The sequence below is a fragment of the Leucopleurus acutus genome (assembly GCF_964270905.1).
Source record: "Leucopleurus acutus genome assembly, chromosome: 13".
NCBI classification, from domain to species: domain Eukaryota; kingdom Metazoa; phylum Chordata; class Mammalia; order Artiodactyla; family Delphinidae; genus Leucopleurus; species Leucopleurus acutus.
The window spans coordinates 14125896-14142294 of NC_139155.1; the positions used below are offsets into that span (position 1 = coordinate 14125896).

The 16399-nt window shown below is 37.7% G+C and overlaps 1 protein-coding gene across 2 annotated transcripts in view; it reads left to right on the forward strand.

Annotated features, from left to right (window-relative positions):
- The window catches only part of PIGN (phosphatidylinositol glycan anchor biosynthesis class N), a 109413-nt gene that overhangs the window by 79877 nt on the left and 13137 nt on the right, over positions 1–16399 (forward strand). For both annotated transcript variants that reach the window (XM_082852561.1, XM_082852562.1), the window contains 3 exons: positions 1093–1166; positions 4745–4787; positions 7290–7342. In XM_082852561.1, the coding sequence (XP_082708687.1) occupies positions 1093–1166; positions 4745–4787; positions 7290–7342 (170 nt within the window). The remainder of the gene's footprint in view (positions 1–1092; positions 1167–4744; positions 4788–7289; positions 7343–16399) is intronic.

A 16399-nucleotide genomic window follows, 5' to 3' on the forward strand; every position in this document is an offset into this window, starting at 1 on the left:
GGGGGCTCTGGGTTCGATCCCTGGTCGGAGAGCTAGATCCCACATGCTGCAACTAAGAGTTCGCATGCTGCAGCTAAGACCCGGCACAGCCAAATAAATACATAAATAAAAATATTAAATAAAAAAAAAAAGATGTTCATTTTCTCATGTCCCATTCTCTACTGAATTCTTTTGAAATGTGTATTAACAGTTTCCTTAATCTTTATTTACATTTTTCTTAAAGGTAGTTGTTCTTTTCTCAGTCTGTTAAAGATCATGGGCCTTTAATTAAAAACAAGCAAAAAAAAAAGAAAGAAAAATAGAAGTTTAAACTAAATGCTAGACTTATAATCTCTAGCTTAATTCAGTAAGCTTTACTGACCTAATATATTTGGTCACTTTCTTTGACTGATGTGGCTGGAAGTGAAAATTCTCCTGGACCTCTGTTTCAGTCATGTAGCCTTCACTACATGTAGCCTTCACTTGAACAAGAGTCTTATGCAGTTTTGAACATCATTTCTTTTCCATATTTTCTCCCTCCCCTCTTTGTTTAAACATTGTGTGTGTGTATTTTTTTTTTTAATTGGTCACTGGAAAGCAGTATCTCAAAATATTAACAGTGTTACACCTGGATTATAGATTTTTCAACCAGTGTAAATTTTATTATACCTTTCTCCATTTTTTTTACAGAGTATGAATTTTATAATCAGAAATAAATTAGTATTAAAATAAAACAACAGCAAGCAATGGTAAAACAGCTAAATCATGTTAATAGAGTTGTAGTATCAAATAACCAGATGAGTTCAGGGATCTGTGAATCAAATCATCAGGCTCCATAGTTTATTTGATTTGGGTCATTAATTATTATACTGAGTTAAATAGAACAAAAATTTGGAATAGGCTTTATTTGAAATATTTGTTGTTATCTTTTATACTACAAATGCTGTTGATGTGGATTTTTAAATCTGTTTTCGTCACCATTCTATATGTCATTGGTATCACGGTTTTATTTCAGCATTGGCTTTTCACTAATACAGACAAACTTTGAGAAATTGAAATATTTCTTCAAATGCTACAGCTACCCATGGCATCATTTGTTGTTCTTTTAAACAGATTTTAATCCCCTTTGCTCTTGTGATGTGTGCTTTTGAAGCTGTTCAGTTAACTACCCAGTTATCATCAAAAAGGTAAGATGAATGTTTAAGAAACATTGAATTTGTTAGTTTTTAGGAAATGAGAGTTAACACTTGAGGGTATTTTGTGTGATTGCTATTAAGACACAGTAACTTAGATTTATTATAAAAATGAGAAAAAAATGTTTCACCCTTTTAGTCAGAATTCAGTTGTCATGAGAGGAAATTAGTTGATTAGAGCCTGTAGCAGAATAATATGCTTTCTCAACAATAAAATGTTATTAGAATATTATTCAAGCTAGAGAGGAGCCCCCCTAGAAAACTATAAAATATAAACGTTAAATTCTTGTAGTTAATAACTTGTTTATTGTAGATATAACTGTGCCTACAAACTCCAAGGGATATCATTCTGTTTTCTTTTGGATTATTTCTTAAATGTGTATTAGACAAATGTGTTAACATTATATCATTTTACATGGCTTGAAATTAACTTCTAGATGTCAATAATTTACATAGTTTCTTAGTCTTGATTTCTACACTTTTGGCAAATGGAATGGGAAGTATCCTTTCTGAGTTTCTAGGAATTTCTGGAGCAGTCAGTGTTAAGCAATCAAGAAGCTGTCAACTCAACTATTTGCTTTTTGGACGCAATGAAATTGTGTCATCAGCACAGGACTGATCAGCCTCTCTGAAAGACACGAGATAAATGTGTAGCTTCTTAGCAGTTTCGTTATTCTTGAATCAAACTGGAATATTCAATGCTGAAAGAAATAACTAATATTAGCATAAATTTGCATGTTCTTCTTGATGAATTTAAGCTAGAACCAAGTGTAGCGTATTATTATGTATTTGCCATAATAATAATAATAAAAAGGTTTTCTTGCACTATTTAAAAATAGTGGAAATCTCATTTCTAGACTAATTTAGTATATTTTTGCAGGATATTTACATGAATTTAACATTAAAAGCATTTATACCTTGTCAATACCACATAGAAGATACTTAGATGCAATTAAAAAAAAACTAGTAAGTGACATGTACTTTCTCACATCTCTGTTAACAGATGCAAGTTTTTAGAAGGGCTTTTAATTAAAGTTTAAGAAGACCTGGGGATATGTGGGATGAGAGGTAGAAGGCTCATCAAAATGTGTGTGTATATGTGTGCGTGTATTTGTGTGTGTGTATGTGTGTGTGTGTGTGTGTAGTAATTTTAACCTGAGACTAGTACGATGAAAAACTAAATACAAAGGGAGAGTTTTAGTTTTGTTCGTTTGGTATTTAGTTTGTTTAGTATTTAGTTTTTCTACAACGAAAAACTAAATACAAAGGGAGAGAACTGAGGCAAATATGACAAAGTTGTGGCTTTATAAATGTCTTCTCTTTTGACCTTTAAACCTTTACAAGTCACTGACATTCTCCCCTAATATAACACTGACCCCTCAAACTTAACATGTCGTACATTGAACCCAGCAATTCCCTTTCTTCCTGTTGAACTCTGCTCATCCTGTTTTCTTTTTCTCATCCGTTGCACAAACCCAAATCCATCCATCCCTCATTGCCAAATCCACTCGCTACATGTCACTGTTATCGTCTCTTCTTTCTATTCACATTTTCAGTCACCTCCACGAACCCACTATCATCAGTCATCTTCAGGGGCCTCTTAGCTGATCTCCCTGCTTTTACTCCTGTCCTCCTACAGTTATTATCCATACAACAGACAGAGGAGCCTTTAAAACCTTCCAATGGCTTCTTGTCACAACTAGGAAAAATTCTAAAGTCCTAATTATAGCCTAAATGGCCCCATGTGATCTGGCCCCTGCATATCTCTCTCTCCAACCTTATTTCCCACAACTCTTGTGCTAGCACACTCTGCTTAAAGCTGACCCTCTTGCTGTTCTTCAAATACACCATGCACGTTTTCACTTCATGCCCTTTGTACGTTCCACACTCTCTCTACCTGCAGTGCTCTTTACTCATATAGTTTCATGGTTCACTCTGTTCACACAGGTCTCTACTTAAATGTCTTCTCCTCATAGAGGTCTCCCCCGATCAATTGACTTTTCTTCCTGACATTTAACACCACCTGACATTTTATTGTTATTACAAACATTCTATTTATTATTTGTCTCCCTGAGTAGATGGTAGGCTCTGTTCACCAATGTTTTACCAGCAACAAGAACAGTGGCTGGCATACAATAGAAACTGAAAACCTATGTGCTAAATTAGTGGTAGAAGTTATCAGCACAAAATAAAACTGGAAATGGCTACTACTACACATTGTGACATTTCTTTTATACACAAGACTGACTTAAGAACGTCCCCCTTTTGGTTCCATAGAGCACTAAAATTTGACCCAGGAAAAATTAGACTTGGTAGAAACAACAACAAATAACACTGTAAAAAGGTAAAACCACCCAGAGTAAAATCTATAACTGACAAAATAATGATGAAGAAGCAAAAAATTAAAAATAGTGACATCACCAAATGCTGCGGAGGATGCAAAGAAATTGCTCTCAGACATTGCTGGTGGGAATGTAAAATAGTACAACTACTCTGAAAAGAGTTATCCAGTTTCACATGAAACTGTGCAAACAACATAATCCAGTAACTGCACTCGGCTCTTTTTCCTAGAGAAATGAAAACTTGTGTTTGCACAAAAACTGTACACAAATGTTTATAGCAGCTTATTTGTAATAGCCATAAACTGGAAACCACCCTGATGTCCTTTGGTGCTTGAATGGTTAAACAAACTGTGGTATAATGGCAATAAAAAGGAGCAAACTATTGATACACACAGAACCTTAGATGAATCTCAAGAGAATTGTGCTGAGTGAAAAAGGCAATCCCAAAATGTTATAAGTGATTCAAATGATTCCACTTGTACAACACTCCTGAAATAACAAAATTATAGAAACAGAGAACAGATTAGTGGTTTCCAGGGACTGGAGATTAGACAGAGAGTAAGCAAGAGGAGGATAGATGTAGCTATAAAAGAGTATCATGAGGGATCCTTGTGATGATGGAAACATTCTGTATCTTGATAGAATCAATGTCAGTATCCTGGTTGTGATATTGTGCTATAGTTTTGTAAGATGTTACCAGTGGGGGAAACTGGGCAGAGGGTACATGGGTTCCCTCTATATCATTTCTTGCAGTTGCATGTGAATCCATAATTATCTAAAATAAAAACTTTAATTTAAAAAATCATAATTCATGTCCCTTTCTTTTTAAAATTTTATTTATTTTTTTTTACACAGCAGGTTCTTATTAGTCATCAATTTTATACACATCAGTGTATACATGTCAATCCCAATCTCCCAGTTCATCACACCACCCCCACCCCCCCGCTGCTGTCCCCCCTTGGTGTCCATACGTTTGTTCTCTATCATGTCCCTTTCATACCATTGAAATAAATATTCAAAGTGTTAAATAACATTTTTGAAGTCTAGCCCATCACTGTGGGACAGTAGTCCATGATAATGTGAAAAGAGCCTTTGTCAAATGTAGTATTTTCAGAAGCAGAAATACTAATAACAGAATGTTAGATTATTTGATTATTTTCATTTTGATTTTAATGTGCTTTTAAAATGTGTCTGCAGTATTACATGTGTTTTTTCTTTATTTTTTTCCAGTCTTTTTCTCATGGTTATCAACATATCAGACATCATGGCTTTGGTAAGGCATTACTGGATATTCAATATAAATAAGATTGACAAGCTAAACAATGAGTTGATTTTTTTATATATATATATTAATTTATTTATTTATGTACGTTTGGCTGCATTGGGTCTTCGTTGCTGTGCGCAGGCTTTCTCTAGTTGCAGTGAGCGGGGCTACTCTTTGTTGCAGTACGCGGGCTTCTCATTGCGGTGGCTTCTTTTGTTGTGGAGCACGGGCTCTAGGTGTGCAAGCTTCAGTAGTTGTGGCACGCAGGCTCAGTAGTTGTGACTTGCGGGCTCTAGAGCTCAGGCTCAGTAGTTGTGGCGCACAGGCTTAGTTGCTCTGTGGTATGTGATCTTCCTGGACCAGGGCTCGAACCCGTGTCCCCTGCATTGGCAGGCAAATTCTCAACCACTGTGCCACCAGGGAAGTCCCCCAATGAGTTGATTTAATCAAGTGAAATATGAATGCATTTCTGTACGTGAACTCTTTACATACTGAGTTATAAGTGCTGGCATAATTTACACATAAATGACTTTCTTTTTATATGACCTATAATGTGGTAAGAGTGCTCTTCTTAGAGTGTCAGAAATCTTCTAACTTGATTTATTAGAATCTGTCACTTTATACACAGTCTTCAGTGGTACATTGTATTTGAAATGAAACTTCCATAGGAAGTTAACAGAAAAAACTAACTTTAGGTTTAGGTAATATACCATTTTCCTACTTGAAATGCTGATTTTTAACCATTCTGTCAGATTGAAAAAGAAAGGAAAAAAGAGGGGAGGAGGAAGGGAAGGAAGGAAAGAGGGAACAGAGTGGGATGATGTTATCAAGATGCTAGCTCTAATAATGAGTTCTAGTGCAGAACAGGTAGGTGGGCCTCTAGTATGTAATGTATTAACAAAAAGAACCCATTTTACACCTGCAAGTTCAGGAGGGTTCCCCAAACTACCCTAAGGTTTGATAATTCACTAGATGGACTCACAGAATTCACTGAAGACTGTTATATCCACAAGTGTGGCTTATTATAGGGAAAGGAGATAGATTAAAATCAGCCAAGGGAAGAAACGCAGAGGGCAGAGTCCAGAAGGGGTCCAGGTCTGGCCATACTCTCCCCGTGAAGCTGGGACAGCCGTGCTCTACCGGCAGCGATGTGTGACAGTGCATGTGGAGTACTGCCAGCCAGGCTCACCAGAACCTCGATGTCCAGGCTTTTTATTGGAGCCCAATCGTATATTGTTCCCGTGGCCAACCTTTAATCTCCAGTCCTTCTAGAGGTAGAACTGATAACACACGGCCCAAAGCCCTGAACATAAATCACATTATTAAACTGTCCAATGGCTGAGGTCCCCCAGGCAAAACACTCCTATCAGGCAGGACCTAGTAATCGCCTCCTAGTAGCTGAAGGTAGAGGCCAGACCTCTCTTTAGATAGGGTTAATTCTTCACTACACATCTTATGCTGGAAGTGCTGAGAGACGAATGTTAGGGTAACTTCCCAAATCAGATTCCTAGTCACTTGATTCAGATGAGAACATTTTTATGTTGTATCGAACTGGATATATTTCTGAAATTGACCACACATAATGTTAGAACAAATTAGCTTTCAGTTTTGCTCACAAAGTGGCAAATAGACAAAGACATGTTAACAGAAGAGAATTTAAATTCTCTGATTAATTTTATATGAAGAATCAGACTGCTGAGTTTAACTTAGAGAGCCATGTGTGGTCTAAGTTCTGCTTACCTGACTGCCATTGTATCTCTCCTCTCCCTCCTTGTTTCCTCTACCCAGCCTCACCTTGGACCTGCCAAGCTCTACCTGGACTCTTGATGTTTATAAGCGTTACTCCCTCTGTCAGAAACAAACTTCTCCCCGGATCTCTCCAACCTCCTCTTTCCTCTGACTCTTACTTGTCACTTAGATTTTTAGACTTTTTATTGGGACAACCTTCCCTTATTACCCCAGCTGGGGTGTGTGCCCCTTTCTTTGTGCTCCTGTACTTGCCTGTATTTCCAATCATAACACTCATCACACACACACACACACACACACACACACACACACGCCTGATAAATTGACTGAATCAGTCACTAGATTATAAATCTCCTGAAAGAGAGTTTATCTCCAGGACCTAACACAAGGATTAGCACATAGTAGGCGGTCAGTAAATGTTTGCTGATGAATAGATGATACGGCTTCCTTTCACTGCAGTCTTTGGTATTATCGATACTTAGTGTCTTTTATGAAAGTTGGCTGGGTTTTCTTCTAGTTATTCAAGATGTCACTTTTGTGCTTATATGGTTGAATGGCAATGCTGTTTGTGGCTTTTAAGCTATTGCTCATTTTAGTCCAAGCAAAAATTTCAATAAAGGGCGAATTCTTATTGATTCCAGTCAGATAGTGGTTCTGAGGGGTCAGAAATCTGAAGGACATAATCCTAAAACAAAGTTGCTTTTAGGCTGAATCTATATAGCCTTTGTTTTTAATGAAGCCATATTTTGTTTTATTTTACAGCATTTTTTCTTCTTGATCAAAGATTATGGCAGCTGGCTTGATATTGGAACAAGGTATAGTATATATTCACATAGAATTCTTCAGAGTGCAGTGAAAAATAGTAACTTGGTATCTTAGTATAGAAGATTTCAATTTGATTTTTGAAGTAAGCATAGCAAGTAGCAATTATTTTAAACCTCTGGAGGTGAGACACGTCCCTCCAGTTCTTGGCATTAACACATTATCAGGTGTTTCCTTGGGATGATGTGGGGACAGATGTTAAGTCTGAAAGAAATGCAGAACAGCAGGAAGGTACAAGGAAAACTGCTTGAATCTGGGGTAGATCACTCCAGTGTCTGTGTTCTCATAATCTCTCAATCTCTCTCAAGAGCAATGAAGCTATTCAAGTTGCAGTGTGAATTTTCTGTGGCAGTTTACATTTCATGTAATCATCATATGCCTCCTAGAATCTTCAATATGGGAACATGTTAACATGTGATACCTATAACATTGTGTTTTAAAGTATAATCTGAACAAAATGTCAGTTTCCTGTTTATTGTGATTTGAACGTCAATGATTGCCATAATCTGTTAAATTTCTTCTCTTTGAGGGGAAGAAAGCAAGGTTGATCCTTTTGCCTTTTTGTTTTCAAATGCATTCAGAGATAGAATACATTCTTATAGACTAATTTTATTTCCTTTAGTCAGTATTTGTTCAGCCAGGAATTGTGTAGGTTTGGGTGAGGTACTCGATTACAAGTCCTCTCCTCTGTTCCTACCTCTTAGGCAGCTCAGGCTTGTACCGCCTTGTTATTTATATAGAGGTCTGTCTCCCTTGATAGTCAGCTGATTTGACTCTCTTCCATTCCTTGTGTGCTAGGCACAGAGAGGGTACTCCACAGGTCGTTAATTTTGTTTTCATTAGTCTCTTAAGTTTGAAGCTTAGGGAAAGTTTTAATGTGTCCTTCTCACCAGCCCTCTGATCCCAAAGTGTCCAGGCAGGTAGTAGGTCATGGTATGGGCTTTAAGCCAGAGCTCCTGGGATTGATCTATTTCTGCCACTTTTTAGCTGTAAGACTGACAGCAAGTGACTTAACGTCTCTAATCTCTCTCTGTCTCTTGTCGTTTTGAATGAATTAATCCACGTAAAGCGTTTAGCACAGTGCCTGGCATCAAATAAGCTCCAATAAATGGAAACTATTATTATGTTTTTATCCTTCATAGTGTTTCTTGTATTTGAGATACCTCTCCTTATTATCGCCATAATTTGATTAATTTATTTTCATTTTAAACATAGGTCAGAATTTTGTTTGGAAAATATTCTGACAAAATATAGCATTATTACATATGAGACATTTTATTTTATTCTTAATTGTAGCAAAATATACATAATATAAAATTTACCATCTTAACCCTTTTCAAGTGTAGAATTCAGTGGCATTAAGGACATTCACATTGTTGTACAACTATCATTATCATTCCATCTCCATAATGGTTTTCATCTTGCAAAAAACTCCTCATTCCCCATCTCCACCAGCCCTGGCAACCAACATTTTAATTTCTGTTTCTATGTATTTGACTACTCTAGGATAGCTCACATAAATTAAATTGTACAGTATTTGCCCTTTTGTGACTGAATTATTTCACTTAGCATAATATATTCAAGGTTTATCCATGTTATAGCATGTGTCAGAATTTCCTTCCTTTTGAAGGCTGTATAATGTTCCATTGTGTACAGACCACATTTTGTTTACCCATTCATCCATCAGTGGACACTTGAGTTGTTTCCCCCTTTTGGCTATTGTGAATAATGCTGCTATAATATGGGTTTGAGACTTTTTGATGGGAGAAATTTATATTGGTTTTGGCTCTAAAGAGATGTGAAGGAATGAAGAGGATATATTTCTCACATGAAGATGTGCATCATTAATTTCTACATAGCATCATTAATTTATATTACACAAATTAAGGATTTGATTTTCTCTGATTCACTTGAGGTTTATCTTTACTTGGCAGATTTTTTTCTTCAAAGTACGAATTTCACTGTTATTACCAGTAATAACATGCATAAAACACAAAGCATTTTTAAATATCCATGATCTCAATTCAACAGGGCAAATATTTATTGATCACCCGCTATGCACCAGGTGAATTTCTGGGGATGAAAAACACATTCTCAGGCTCTCAGGGAGCTTAAGGTTGGAGGAGGAAACAGACTCATGAGCAGACAATATGGTGCAGTGTGAGAATTTCTAGAATAGTCTCTTGGGTGCTGTGGGGACATTAGTCAGGGCACCTACCTCAGCCTTGCAGGGTAAGGGAAGGCTTGTCAGGAGAGGGACTGTTTAGACACTGCAAGAGTAGCATTTAGAAGAGCGCATTGGGTCACAAGATCTAGGGAGAATGTGTAGCATAAATAAAGGCAAAGATCTAATGGCACCTTAAGGAACCACTGATATTTACGGGTAGAGAACAGGAGGTGTGGCAATGAGGCTGAAAGAAGTGGCCAGAAAGGCAGAAGGAAACCAGGTGAGAGTAGTGTGGTGGAAATCAAAAGAACATTCAGGAAGGAGGGAGGTTATTGAGATGTTACAGAGAGAGTAGGTAGGAAAAGACATAAAGACATGCATTGGATTAAACAGTGGGTCATTGATGAGCTTGGCCAGGGACGGTTCAGGGTAAGATTTAATATTAGACGTCTGCACTGAATCAAATCCATTGATTTCTGGGTGAGGACCACAGACCAAAGATAATCATTTTTCTCCTCTCTACCAAGTCTTCAATAAAATAACAAACCTAGCAAAAGTGAGGACAATAAAAAAATGACCATCAGCAAATGCAAGTTCAACAAATTCCTAGAAGATGGATAATCCAAGAGAGGAATCAGCAGCCCAGAATCTATCAGCGAGTGCTGCCAAAGGAACAGAAAAGCCCAGAGGCTCCAGACTCAGTCGGACAGTAATATGGAGCTCAGGAGTGAGGAAGGGGATTAACTGCATGTCTCTCAGTCCAGTGATGGTACCAGTGAGCTCTCCATGGCCTCTTTCCTCCTTCCTTCATCCCCACGTAGGAAGTACTACTTTCTGCATTTTACTCCCAGGGAAAAACCTGGAAAGAGGCTGAGGAGATGTGAAGAATTTCACTGCTGTGACACATGTGCTTCTACCTCATAGAAAACCTGTCCTCCACTCTAGCATTCATAGCTTCCTTCCACCCCAGCCCAAAGGGCAGAGGCAGGCACCCCTCCTGCTAATCCTGAAACATGACATAGCAATTTTTATTACATACCCACAACTTACTGGCAACTATCCTATATGTGAGTTAGACCTAGAGGAAACCAAGACTTTCTTAAAAACTTAACACTACCCTCTGATTGCTAGAGTAACCAAGATTACTCTACCCAGCAAGGATCTCATTCAGATTCGATGGAGAAATTAAAACCTTTACAGACAAGCAGAAGCTAAGAGAATTCAGCACCACCAAACCAGCTCTACAACAAATGCTAAAGGAACTTCTCTAAGTGGGAGACACAAGAGAAGAAAAGAACCTACGAAAACAACCTACTGTTTTGACTGAACCTACAAAAACAACCTAATGAAACTTCAAAGCTATAAAAGAGGAAATAGACAGTAACACAATAATAGTGGGGGACTTCAACACCTCACTTACACCAATGGACAGATCATCCAAAATGAAAATAAATACGGAAACACAAGCTTTAAATGACACAATAAACCGTATAGATTTAATTGATATTTATAGGACATTCCAACCAAAAACAGCAGATTACACTTTCTTCTCAAGTGTGCATGGAACATTCTCCAGGATACATCACATCTTGGGTCACAAATCAAGCCTTGGTAAATTTAAGAAAATTGAAATCATATCAAGCATCTTTTCTGACCACAATGCTATGAGATTAGAAATGAATTACAGGGGAAAATACGTAAGAAACACAAACACATGGAGGCTAAACAATATGTTACTAAATAACCAAGAGATCACTGAAGAAATCAAAGAGGAAATCAAAAAACACCTAGAGACAAATGACAATGAAAATATGATGATCCAAAACCAATGGGATGCAGCAAAAGCAGTTCTAAGAGGGAAGTTTATAGCTATACAAGCCTACCTCAAGAATCAAGAAAAATCTCAAATAAACAATCTAACCTTACACCTAAAGCAATTAGAGAAAGAAGAACGAAGAAAACCCAAAGTTAGCAGAAGGAAAGAAATCATAAAGATCAGAGCAGAAATAAATAGAAACAAAGAAAACAGTAGCAAAGATCAATAAAACTAAAAGCTGGTTCTTTGAGAAGATAAACAAAATTGATAAACCATTAGCCAGACTCATCAAGAAAACAAGGGAGAGGACTCAAATCAATAAAATTAGAAATGAAAAAGGAGTAGTTACAACAGACATCACAGATATACAAAGCATCCTAAGAGACTACTACAAGCAACTCTATGACAATAAAATGGACAACCTGGAAGAAATGGACAAATCTTTAGAAAGGTATACCTTCCAAGACTGAACCAGGAAGAAATAGAAAATATGAACAGACCAATCACAAGTAATGAAATTGAAACTGTGATTAAAAATCTTTCAAAAACAAAAGTCCAGGACCAGATGGCTTCACAGGTGAATTCTATCAAACATTTAGAGAAGAGCTAACACTCATCCTTCTCAAACTCTTGCAAAAAATTGCGGAGGAAGGAACATTCCCAATCTCACTCTATGAGGCCACCATCACCCTGATACCAAAACCAGATAAAGGTACTACAAAAAAAGAAAATTACAGACCAATATCACTGATGAATATAGATGCAGAAATCCTCAACAAAACACTAGCAAACAGAATCCAACAACACATTAAAAGGATCATACACCATGATCAAGTGGGATTAATCCCAGGGATGCAAGGATTCTTCAATATATGCAAATCAATCAATGTGATTCACCATATTAACAAATTGAAGAAGAAAAACCATATGATCATCTCAATAGATGCAGAAAAAGCTTTTGGCAAAATTCAACACCCATTTATGATAAAAACTCTCCAGAAAGTGGGCATAGAGGGAACCTACCTCAACATAATAAAGGCCATATACGACAAACCCATAGCAAACATCACTCTCAATGCTGAAAAACTGAAAGCATTTTCTCTAAGATCAGGAGCAAGACAAGGATGTCTACTCTCACCACTATTATTCAACATAGTTTTGGAAGTCCTAGCCATGGCAATCAGAGAAGAAGAAGAAATTAAAGGAATACAAATTGGAAAAGAAGAAGTAAAAGTGTCACTGTTTGCAGATGACATGATACTATACATGGAGAATCCTAAAGATGCCACTAGAAAACTACTAGAGCTAATCAATGAATTTGGTAAAGTTTCAGGATACAAAATTAATGCTCAGAAATCTCTTGCATTCCTATACACTAATGATGAAAAATGTGAAAAAGAAATTAAGGAAACACTCCCATTTACATTGCAATGAAAAGAATAAAATACCTAGGAATAAATCTACCTAGGGAGAGAAAAGACCTGTATGCAGAAAACTGTAAGACACTGATGAAAGAAATTAAAGATGATACCAACAGATGGAGAGATATACCATGTTCTTGGATTGGAAGAATCAATATTGTGAAAATGACTCTACTACCCAAAGCAATCTACAGAGTCAATGCAATCCCTATCAAATTATCAAAGGCAGTTTTTATGGAACTAGAACAAAAAATCTTAAAATTTGTATGGAAACACAAAAGACCCCGAATAGCCAGAGCAGTCTTGAGGGAAAAAAAGTAGCTGGAGGAATCAGTCTCCCTGACTTCAGACTATACTACAGAGCTACAGTAATCAAGACAATATAGTACTGTCACAAAAACAGAAACATAGATCAATGGGACAAGATAGAAAGCCCAGAGATAAACCCACGCACCTATGGTCAACTAATCTATGACAAAGGAGGCAAGAATATACAATGGAGAATAGACAGCCTCTTCAATAAGTGGTGCTGGGAAAACCGGAGAGCTACATGTTTAAGAATGAAATTAGAACGCTCCCTAACACCATACACAAAAATAAACTCAAAATGGATTAGAGACCTAAATGTAAGACCGGACACTATAAAACTCTTAGAGGAAAACATAGGAAGAACACTCTTTGATATAAATCACAGCAAGATCTTTTTTGATCCACCTCCTAGAGTAATGGAAATAAAAACAAAAATAAACAAATGGGACCTAATGAAACTTCAAAGCTTTTGCACAGCAAAGGAAACCATAAACAAGACGAAAAGACAACCCTCAGAATGGGAGAAAATATTTGAAATGAATCAATGGACAAAGGATTAATCTCCAAAATATATAAACAGCTCATGCAGCTCAATATTAAAAAAACAAACAACCCAATCCAAAAATGGGCAGAAGACCTAAATAGACATTTCTCCAAAGAAGACATACAGATGGCCAAGAAGCACATGAAAATCTGCTCAACATCATTAATCATTAGAGAAATGCAAATCAAAACTACAATGAGATATCATCTCACACCGGTCAGAATGGCTATCATCAAAAAATCTAGAAACAATAAATGCTGGAGAGGGTGTGGAGAAAAGGGAACACTCTTACACTGTTGGTAGGAATGTAAATTGATACAGCCACTATGGAGAACAGTATGGAGGTTCCTTAAAAACTAAAAATAGAATTACCATATGATCCAGCAATCCCACTACTGGGCATATACCCAGAGATAACCATAATTCAAAAAGACACATGCACCCCAATGTTCATTGCAGCTCTATTTACAATAGCCAGTTCATGGAAGCAACCTAAATGCCCATCGACAGACAAATAGATAAAGAAGATGTGGTACATATATACAGTGGAATATTACTCAGCCGTAAAAAGGAATGAAATTGGGTCATTTGTTGAGACGTGGATGGATCTAGAGACTGTCATACAGAGTGAAGTAAATCAGAAAGAGAAAAACAAATATTGTATATTAATGCATATTTGTGGAACCTAGAAAAATAGGACAGATGAACCTGTTTGCAGGGCAGAAATTGAGACACAGATATAGAGAACAAACTTATGGACACCAAGGGGGGAAAGTGGCGGGGGACTGGCGGTGGTGGTGTGATGAGCTGGGAGATTGGGATTGACATGTATACACTGATGTGTATAAAATTGATGACTATTAAAAAAATAAAAATAAAAATGAGGAAGAGGAAGAGAAACAGGGAATAAGTATATTGTTAATATACTGAAATAAGAACAACAAAAAAAGGTTCCAATTAAAAAAAAAATTAAAGGGAAAGTCATAAATGAAATGGGAGGTCAGGAAGTAGAGTTTTAAGTCCAGACCACTCTTTCAAGCTTAATTGGAAAGGGAAGAAGAAATAGGGCAGTTATCACATGGGAATACCCTCACACCTCCTTTTGAGATTTTGTTATCATTTTGTTTCAGCCATGAGTGATGTGAGGAATGATATTATAGTTGGAAGGCATGAATGTCCCTAGATCTGGTTACCCTGTGTCAAAACTGGGGTCCAGCATCGGGGCTCAAATGTAGTAAGCCCATTCACAGAGTAGAGTAGTGACCCATCCCCGCAAGGTCAGAGCAAGGCGTTGCAACACAGAATCTCGTACCCAGCAGTTGTTTATTTGAGACATGGGCCCGGAGAGGCGTGATACAGGCAGTTCAGAGACCAGGGAATCTGTTTATATTTGGCAAAAGGCAAAACAAGACAGAAGCTCAAACTTGAGTTTGAGCTCAGGATGCCAAAGGCTTGCCCCGGTCACAGCTGTAGCACTAATAACCAACACTGGTATTGTGCCACCATGTTTACAGTATCTTCCAGCACATTATTTCATGTGATCTTTATCATAGCACTGTGAAGTACACATTATTTTCCACCACAGATATATTTACTGCCTCATTTTACAGTTGAGGACCCCGTGGCCCTAAGGAGAGTGCGACTTGCTCATGCCACAGGGCCTGTAAATGGCTGAGCAGGTCAGGGAGGCAGCACTTGGGCACCAGAGCTGTGTATTCCCACTGCCCTTAAGTGCCTCTACTTAGAATTCCCCAGAGTCTTTGTTTTGTAATTCTAATAACCTCGTTTTGAAAAGTGGCTCTGTGTCTAATCCCATGTTTGTGATTGTTGCAAAGGAACCATTCACTGCAAAGTTTTGAATAATATAAATCTAGGATTTACAGGAGAAAGAAATATTGATTAGGAGGGAATGAGCCAAGAGTAAGGGCATCTTAGGTCAGAAAAGTCCTGTTTTGTGCCAGAAGCCTTTGTTGAGTACAGAGCGGAGTTGTGTCCTCAAAGAGAAAATACTGAGAAGCAGGGAATGAGGCCGGTGGCAGCTTTCTGCTAGGGGAAGGCCGTCACGGGGCGTGCAGGCTGCCGACAGGCACCACAGACCCAAGCACACACTGCCAAACTGCACGGCTGGCAAAGTGGCGTCTTATTTATGTCAGAAGATGGCAACAGATAGTCTCATACTGGTGGTTGAGAGAAAAACCTTGTGACATAAAGAAGACTCTTCCTAGGAGAGTTAAAAGATACGGTTAAAGAAACGCTGCAGTACTGTGATGCTTATGAAATTCTGAGGCTCTGTGTGTGCCCTAGAAGGACTTTTGCTAGGGCTACAGAGAGTCAAGGGCAAGTTCAAGGACATAGTGATGAATCAAGATACCCATGAGCAAGGCCCTGATCAGAAATTTTCGTTAGCTGCATCACCTTTGCTGACCTTGGTTACCTTATACTCAGGACTCCAGTAGAGGAGATTTCTTTTCAGCATTGGATCCCAGAATTCAGGACCTTTTCCCCCACTTACTGACTTACTTAGTCTTTCATGCTTTCACTCAACAAGTACCTATTGAGCAACAACTCTAGGCCTGTCTTTCTCATTACATTGTGCCCTCTTGCTCACATCCATCTCTTGTCAGTTCTTCACGGATCCCATTCCATTCAGCACTGTTGGCCCTGTTCCCTTTCTGTCATCTTCAGTCTTTCATCGAAAACTTAATTAGCAGAACGTTCCCCTCAACACCAACCCCTCAAATTACCTTTTCTTTGCTTCCTCTCTAGTAATATACTCTTTCATCAAAAAGAAGA